General features: G+C 36.1%; 2 protein-coding genes across 2 annotated transcripts; both read left to right on the top strand.

Moving 5' to 3' along the window:
• The first annotated feature begins 368 nt into the window (after positions 1–368).
• On the top strand, positions 369–4,144 carry LOC107911187 (uncharacterized). Its single transcript, XM_016839067.2, has 5 exons — positions 369–1,074; positions 1,306–1,472; positions 1,584–2,419; positions 2,756–2,947; positions 3,283–4,144. Exons 1-5 carry the CDS (start codon positions 369–371, stop codon positions 4,142–4,144), a joined length of 2,763 nt encoding a protein of 920 aa, XP_016694556.2.
• Positions 4,145–5,515: 1,371 nt separating this feature from the next.
• Positions 5,516–8,015, top strand: LOC107913635 (histone-lysine N-methyltransferase SUVR3). Its single transcript, XM_016842283.2, has 2 exons — positions 5,516–6,351; positions 7,445–8,015. The coding sequence occupies exons 1-2, from the start codon at positions 5,652–5,654 to the stop codon at positions 7,831–7,833; spliced, it is 1,089 nt and encodes a 362-aa protein (XP_016697772.1). The 5' UTR covers positions 5,516–5,651; the 3' UTR covers positions 7,834–8,015.
• Positions 8,016–8,849: the final 834 nt, after the last annotated feature.

Below are 8,849 nucleotides of genomic sequence, written 5' to 3'. Positions count from 1 at the left end.
TAGAGTTGAGATGAAAGATACCACCTTTTTAACATCGACAGCTGCCAAGAGGCTAGCCGACTGGGAGCAATGAAAATTTTAAGTTGGAACGTCCGTGGTTTGGGGAGACAACAGACGGTTAGAAGACTTCAGTATTTTCTAAAGAAAAATAATCCCCAAATCGCCTTCTTCATGGAAACAAAACTTTGTAAAAAACAAATGGAAATTGTTCATAGAAGATGTGGTTTCCTATATGGAATTGAAGTTGAAGCTGAAGGTACAAGAGGAGGATTATGTTTAGCATGGAGAACCAACATGGATATAATGCTACGTAGTTATTCGAAAAGACATATTGATGTGTTAATAGATGATAAAGAGAAATGAGTTAAATGGAGATTTATAGGATTTTACGGTTCCCTTATGTACAAGAAAGACACGATTCATGGGATGTTTTGAAGAGATTGGTAGGTGGTGACGTATTGCCATGGCTGGTGTGTGACGACTTTAACGAAATCATGTATGGATTCGAAAAGAAAGGAGGGCTACCTAGAAATGAAAGAAGGATAGAGTTATTTCAGAAAACGCTTGAAGATTGTCATTTATTCGATGTGGGATATGAAGGCAACTGGTTCACTTGGGAGAGAGGTAATTTATCGGAGACAAATATCCAAGAACGACTTGATAGAGGAGTTGCTAACACAGAGTGGTTCAGGTTATTTCCCGAGGTGGAAGTCCAACATCTTACTCATACATTTTCAAATCACTGCCCACTTCTTTTGGACACAAGGAAAGATGAAGATCGAGTTTGGAATAGTAATTTCAGATTTGAAGCTTGGTGGCTATTGGAGGAGTCTTTTATTTGTGAGGTTAAGTTTTTGTGGGAGAATTCTTCAGGGGAATTGCCACAGAGACTGGAGAGACTTAAAGAAGGTCTGAAGGAATGGGCTAGGAGAATTCAATTCAACAGGAAAAGATCTAAAAGAGTTCTGACAGAAAAGCTTGAAGAGTTGTTTGCGGCTAAAAGGGATGATAAGACTCTAGCTGAACTGATTGATACAAAAATTAGTTTAAATTTTGAGATTGAAAAAGACGAATGTTATTGGGAACAGAGGGCTAGAACAAATTGGCTAAAGTTTGAAGATAAAAATACAAAATTCTTCCATAGTCAAGCTTCACAACGGAAGAAGAGGAATTTTATTCGCAAATTAAAGAATGAAAAAGGGGACGAGATGGTGTTTTTTTAGGATATTGAGGTTACGGCACGGGCTTACTTTCAAAATCTATTTTCAGCAGATAGAAGGGGAAATTTTGATCATATATTATCAGGGATTGAGCGGTGTATTCATGAGGAAGATAATCAAAGACTTACAGCTCCATATTCCAGGGAAGAAGTTACAGAAGTAGTATTTGACATGGGCCCAACAAAGGCACCAGGGAAGGATGGCTTTCCAGCAGCTTTTTACCAGAAATGTTGGCAGATAGTGGGAAAGGATGTAATTTCTTATTGTCTTTGAATGCTGAACGGTGAAATAGAGATTAGTCAAATTAATTATACAAATATAGTGCTTATTCCTAAAGTTGAGAGCCCATTAAATATGTCGCAGTTTAGGCCGATCAGCCTATGTAATGTTCTTTACAAAATTTTAGCAAAAGTAATTGCTAATAGGCTCCGGTTAGTTATTAAGAAATGTATTGATGAAGCCCAAAGCGCTTTTGTGCTAGGGAGATTGATATCAAACAATGTATTGTTAGCCTATGAGGTACTGCACAAGTTAAAACAGAAGAAACTGGGGAAAAAAGGTTTTATGGCTGTGAAACTTGATATGAGTAAAGCTTACGATAGGGTTGAATGGTGTTTTATTGAAGAAATCATGGTCAAGATGGGGTTTGACCTTAACTGGGTGAAGGCCATTATGAAATGTTTATCCTCAGTTTCCTACTCAGTAATCATTAACGGGTTTAGAGGAGTGAATTTTTTGCCAACCAGAGGTCTTAGACAAGAAGACCCGCTAAGTCCGTTTTTATTTCTTTTGTGTGGAGAGGGCTTGTCGAGTCCATTAAGATTGGCAATGAAGAGAGGTATTTCAAAAGGTATCAAGATTAGCAGGAATGGACCACGGGTCTCCCATCTACTATTTGCTGATGATTGCATATTATTTGGGGAGGCAACAAGGAAGGGTGCTATCATTTTTCAGGAAATTCTAGAAGAATATAAATCCTGTTTGGGGCAAAGCGTAAATTTTGAAAAATCATCAGTATTTTTTAGCAAAAACACACTGGAAGAGGACAGAAGTCAAGTTGTCAACTTATTGAGGGTTCGTAGGTCGAACGATCCAGAAAGATACTTGGGGCTGCCAAATATAGTGGGACGGAAAAAGAATGAAGTTTTTCAGAATCAGAAGGATCGTTTCAAGAAAAGTATTGATAGCTGGAGTATCAGGTTTTTATCTCAAGGAGGCAAAGAAGTTTTCATTAAGGCCATACTTTAGGCTATTCCTACCTATTCAATGGCATGTTTTTTTATTACCCAAAGCTTGATGTAAAGAATTGGAGAGTATTGTCGCTAAATTTTGGTGGCAAAAATGAAAAGGCAATAGAGGGATTCATTGGTGTACGTGGAATAATCTATGTTCTTTAAAGGAATGTGGAGGTTTAGGTTTTCGAGATTTTAGCCAATTCAATATTGCGTTACTAGCTAAAAAAGGATGGCGTCTCATTAATTTTCCAGATTCATTATTAGCCAGAGTTCTTAAAGCAAAATATTTTCCGTTTCTAGTTTCTTATCTGCAGAATTGGAAACTTTACCTTCTTATACCTGGAAGAGTGTATGGGCAGCGAAAGGTCTTCTCCAAAAAGGGTTGAGTTGGAGGGTGGGCAGAGGGGATAGAATCTCCATTTGGGAAGATAGCTGGATTCAGGGGGTCGACAAAATTGGTGCACAAAATAGAACAGACAGAGGTGAATTAAAGTTAGTTTCGGATATTATCAATTTAACTAGCAGGAAATGGAGAAGGGATGTGATCAATAGTACATTTCAAGAGGAAATTGCTAAGAAAATTCTTTAGACTCCCCTAGCAGAGTTCGAACATGAGGACTTTCAGGTTTGGAAAGGGGAACTTTCTGGCGAGTTTTCGGTCCGCAGTGCCTATAAACTATTGATAATCGGGTCCCTAATGATTATTTATTACAGACCGAATTAAAAGAATTTTACAAGAAACTTTGGAGCTTACAGTTGCCCTCAAAAATTACATTTACAATCTGGCGAATTTCATGGGATTTTATTCTTAATTTTGCTAATCTTAGATACAGGAGGGTTACTGTCAATGATAGATGTCCTCGATGCTATTCGGCGGTTGAAGAAAGTGTCCATGTTTTTCGCGAATGCCCTCTGACAATTGAAGTTTGGCAACAGTTAAATCTTTCATGGGTTATGAATTATGCGAATCAAAATATATGGGAATGGCTTACCTGGGTCTTCAAGAGAAGCGACAACGGTCAATGTCTACTTTTCTGCTACGCTCTATGGATGTTATGGTACTCCAGAAATCAATTAGTACACGAGAGAAGAAATACAACAGGTAGAGATTTAGCACATAATATTCAAAGACATCTGGCAGAATTTGAAGGTTTAAAAAACTTGAAAAAGAGCGAAAGTATAAACAGAAGTTATAAAACACAAGAAGGCATACCGAGTACGAGAATCTATTTTAATGCAGCGTTCGACAGTAGAACTTTCAGTTCAGCGACAGGTTTGGTAGGGTGGGATTTGAGGGGAAACTTAATGGTGTTAAAGACGGTTATCCACAGAGATGTCCCCTCACCTTTTGCAGCAGAGGCTTATGCGTGCCTGAAAGGTGCAAAATTAGGGAGTTCACTTAGAATCCAATCAGTCAGACTCATGGGGGATTCAAAATCAGTTATAAAAAAATGTCAAGCAACTTCTACAGACAAGTCAGTTATCGGTGCCATTATCAGCGATATTCAGAAGAAGAAAGCAGATTTTCAAGAAGTTATTTTTCAGTTTATTCACAGATCGGAGAACACATATGCCCATAGATTAGCAAAGATCGCGCTCGAGAAAGAAGAAGATACTTATCTGATGGGAGAAGATCTGGAAGGTCACGCCTTCGCCTCGGCAGAAACTTGGCTTAAAGAACCAGAATGAAGGAGAAATGTGCAGATGAGTAATGAAAGTAGATAGCAAAATGAAAGTTAAAAGATTTTGGGGATAGCTATCGACAAGATGTTCTGGAGCATTGGAAATGACTAGTCATCAGAATTTATGGCTTCCAGACGTTTCTTGATTTGACGGGATGGTTTTTATTTATCTTATTTTATTTATCTTATTTTATTTTTGTTTGCGTCCTTCCATTTTCTGGAGAGTTTGTTGCTGGATTGGCCTTTAGGTTGTTTCTCTATTTTTTTTTTGTTTTTTCAGGTCTTGTCTTTACGATTTCATTTGGATTGGGCTTTATTGGGTCTGATTTTTGTTTATTTTTATTCTATTTTTTCAATTTAATAAAATCCCAGTCTTTATTTCAAAAAAAAATGATTTTAGTTTTGAGTCGCTCGATTCCTTTCTCATTCACATTTGTATTTTTTATTTCATGTTAAGCTTTTTATTAATTTTAATTAATTTTTTTAACATATTAGCTCATTTGGTTAAATAATTAAATGATAATGATTTTATCCTCGAGTCCCAATTTCAATTCCTCCTCTTCTAAACATATTTATAATTTATTTCATATTGTTTTAAGCTTTTTTATTATTTTTAATTAACATTTTTAACATATTAGCTCCCTTAGTTAAATAATTATGATTTTATCATTGAATCCCAAGTTCAATTTCTCCTCTTCTAAATACATTTGTAATTTTTAGTTTTATTTTTAATTAATAAATATATTGTTTTCAAATTTTTTTATTTTTAAAAAATTACAAATATATTTAGAAGAGGAGGAATTGAACTTGGGACTTAAACATAAAATCATTATTATTTAACTATTTAATCAAATGAGCTAATATGTTAAAAAAATTAATTAAAAATAATAAAAAATTTAAAATAACATGAAATAAAAAATACAAATGTGAGTAAGAGAGGAATCAAACAGGGGCGAAGCCAGATTAAATTGTAACTTTTACGATAGTAAAAATACAGTTTCACCATTTTAATAGCCACTATCTTTATAAATTCTAAAGGATTAAATCAAATTTTTATTTTTTTAGGGGCCGAAATATAATTTTACCTTTACTAATTTAAAATTTTAAAAACTTCAAGAAAACTTAAATGAAAATTTTTCAATCCCCTAATTTCGCCCCTGAAATCAAACCAAGGACTTAAGACAAAATTATTAACATTTAATTATTTAACTAAAGATATTAATTATATTAAAAAAAAGCAATTTAAAGATGGGTGTGCTTTGTTACCACCTGTATAGTTGGATGCTCTTTTACAGTTTCCCTCCGAAATCAATTTATTTTCTATATTTTTTTACTTTTTACATATATAGCTAATTTAGACGATTTCCCCACATATGCTGTGATATATATATATTGTATATTTTTTGAAAGGTGATTAACTTTTAGGTTCAAATTAAAAAAAAAAAATCCAATTAAACAATCCGAAAGTCTATAATTCATTACAGGAGTGAAGCTGATGAGATCGATGGTTTTCCATGTTGCCGCCATCACCCAAAAAACCCCCCCAAAACAAACTAGGCTTGAGCCATGCTTTCTTGCAATGCGCAGACCTTATCCTTCCATGGCTAACCCCTCAAGAACTGGCTAATGTCTCCCTCACCTGCAAAACCCTTCACCGAGCCGCCCACTCCATCACTCTCTACCGCTCCCTTGACGCTTCAAGATCTTTTGAAAACTTTCCCATCTCATTTCACAACACCGTCGATCAATACCCTTATGCCTATTTCTTCTATACCCCTTCTCAAATAATCCCCTCTTCTTCTTCTTCTTCTTCTTTAAACCGCCAATTTTGGGGGCCCAACTCGTCGCAAACTCTGGTCCTTCCCGACTCAGGCTCGTCGGATGCTGAAATGGGTTGTACTCTTGACTCAATGGATCTCCTCGGGGGGAGCTGGGTGAGTGTGATGGACGAGTCAGGGTGTGAGTGTGAGAGGTGTGAAAAAGTGAGCGAAGACAATGTGATTGGATGTCCGTGCATGGAATTGGAAGGGGACGAGGGGATGGGGATAAGGAGTGAGTGTGGACCGAGTTGCGGCTGCCGTTTGGAGTGTGGGAATCGGTTGAGTCAGAGAGGAATACAAGTTCAATTGAAGATTGTGAAGGATGTAAGAAAAGGGTGGGGATTATATGCTGCTCAGTGGATTCAGCAAGGCCAGTTCATCTGTGAGTATTCAGGTACTTCATTTCAACACTTAACCTCCATTTTTTCTCTAAAATTAATCTTTTATTGAATGTTTGAAACTGTTGTGGTTATTTACTTTTTAGTATCTTTGTCTGATAAATTTAGTTAGCCTTTCCTTCCCTTTTTTCGTTAATTTCCATCGGAAAATGAACTTTGAAGATATATGTGTGCACAACATTGAGAGAACACCATCACAAATTAATGATGCAGGCCAGGTAATATTTCTGCTCTAGCAATTAGCTTTTTGCTTCGAGTCACCGATGTGTAACAACTTGGCACCTTTAGCAAAATTGGGGCCGTCACTCATTTCTGATCAGCTGATGTTTGCCTTGCATCTATTCCTTTCTGCTTTCTAGCTGTTGCTGTCTTGTCCACTAATCCAGCTAGCTTCCTGGTTCTCCCCAACCCAACACCCAAGAGGGGTTTCCCATGCTATTCTGCTTTGTGATTAGCTCATGTTCGTTTTGCTTTTTGTTCTTACTATAGTAAATCTTTAACAGTCCAGCTAGCTTTCTCCCTGTTCCCCCATGCTATTTGGCTTTGTGTCGCCAATTGATGACAACTTGGCATATTTAGCAAAATGCCAGCTGTCTTTCCTTATTATCTGACTGATGTTTACCTTGTATCAAGACTCATTTTCTTCTCTCTAGCAGTTACCGTTGTCTTGTCCTTGCTTTTGTAGTTCTTACCATTGAAAGTCCTGAGCAATCCAGCTAGCTTTCTCCCCATTTCCTCCTAGCATCAACTCGTTTCTGCTCACTGGTTGTCACCATCTTCTTGTCCTTTCTTTGTGGTTCTTACTGTTGTACAACTTTCATGTGTCTTTTCCTTGCCAAATACAAATCCATCTCGGTCTGGTTGTAATTAATGCTGCTACGTAAGGTTTTTGCAAACTTCTTGAAGAAATGCCGAGGGCTTGAATGATAATTCATTCACCAAAGCATCAGGGAAACATGCTGTCTCAAAGAAATTGCTTTAGATATATTTCGATGAAAGTAATTTCTTTTATTGTTTCTCATGTGCGATGCATAATTGTGTGGAGATTAGCCCTTAAAATGCTGTTAAATTTGCAATCTACTTTGATAGGTGAGCTGTTAACAACCAAAGAAGCTAGGAGGAGGCAACAAATCTACGATAAACTTGCTTCAGATGACCACTTTTCGTCTGCTCTTCTTGTTGTTAGGGAACATCTTCCATCTGGGAATGCATGCTTGCGAATTAACATAGATGCCACAAGAGCTGGAAATTTTGCTCGCTTCATTAACCATTCATGTGACGGTGGTAATCTATCAACAGTACTTGTAAGAAGTTCAGGAGCTCTTTTGCCTCGTCTTTGTTTCTTTGCTTCGAAAGACATAAAAGAAGGCGAGGAGCTCACTTTTAGCTATGGGGAAATTAGGGTTCAGCCTAAGGGCTCGAAATGTTTTTGCGGTAGCTTTTCTTGTCTCGGAACATTACCTTCAGAACATACTTGAAAGCCAACCTCAAAGATGTCATCAACCAAGAGTCGTTTCTCCACAAGTGACTGGTAATGCTCGTAGACGGCTAGACAACCGGTTAGAACCCTTTACTCAAACTTTCGTTTCTTAGTGTACATGAAGAACAACTTCGATTTCGTTTTCAATCTGATATCCGTTTGAATTCATTGTTTTAAAAACCTTGAAATTAACTCTAAACCAATATTGTTTTTGGGTACAAAAGATGCCTCATCCCATAGATAGAAAATGGTTGCAGTTCTCGAGATCAAAAATAATTCCTAAAAAATAAACTTGCAGATAGTAATCGATAATAATTCTATTTCTTAAACAAAACAAAGATGAGGGGGATTATTTAAGAAAACTAAAATTAAAATTTAGCAAAAAAAAAAAAGAAAGTGATAATCAAAAGTTGAGTAGCTTTAAAACTCGTGCTCAGCGTTTACCCCTTTAATGGATTTATAAAACGTGAAAGATTAATCATTGGGTTTGCTAATAGTTGACGTCGCGCTTGGCAATCAATTTTTCCTTACCGTTTCGATAATCAAGGGGTATTTTGTTTGAAATTATTTCCTTTACCAATAAGCAACCTTATAACTTTGTGCCTATAATTTAGCTTAATGGTAGCATTAAGATTGAGAGAAGTCTAGTTCTAACCAACAAACAAATACAAGTGGGGTTTATTTAAGTTGGATCACATGCTCGCACAACATAGAATGCATATCTCTTCATACCTATCTATGTTACACAAGTACTAGAATCAATTAAGCAATTATGGATTTAACAATTCTAATTAACAAGGCAAATATTCTAAGCAATTGTATATGAACTCTATATTCATTAAACCCAAATATTCATAATTAAACCAGAAGATATACAAATACTAAATTACAATTAGATTTGACAAACTTTAAAATTCATTTAAATAGAAAAGAGATTTTACCAATCCATAAAATAAGAAAAACGCAAAAAGCAATAAGTTGCAAAAGCTGAAAGTTCAATGCAATAGAAATTAT

This window comes from Gossypium hirsutum, chromosome D11 (assembly GCF_007990345.1).
Source record: "Gossypium hirsutum isolate 1008001.06 chromosome D11, Gossypium_hirsutum_v2.1, whole genome shotgun sequence".
NCBI classification, from domain to species: Eukaryota; Viridiplantae; Streptophyta; class Magnoliopsida; order Malvales; family Malvaceae; genus Gossypium; species Gossypium hirsutum.
Note: the sequence above shows the minus strand (reverse complement) of the source record. Positions and strands in the feature narration are given on the sequence as shown.

Bases quoted from the DNA above. Each gene is read 5' to 3' on its own strand.
- LOC107913635 (XM_016842283.2), top strand. From the start codon at position 5,652: ATGTTGCCGCCATCACCCAAAAAACCCCCCCAAAACAAACTAGGCTTG. The intron at 6,352-7,444 runs GTACTTCATTTC...CTACTTTGATAG, and splicing joins GTTCATCTGTGAGTATTCAG to GTGAGCTGTTAACAACCAAA.
- LOC107911187 (XM_016839067.2), top strand. From the start codon at position 369: ATGGAGATTTATAGGATTTTACGGTTCCCTTATGTACAAGAAAGACAC. The intron at 1,473-1,583 runs GTAATTTCTTAT...AATATGTCGCAG, and splicing joins GGCAGATAGTGGGAAAGGAT to TTTAGGCCGATCAGCCTATG. The intron at 2,948-3,282 runs GTTAGTTTCGGA...TGCTAATCTTAG, and splicing joins ACAGACAGAGGTGAATTAAA to ATACAGGAGGGTTACTGTCA.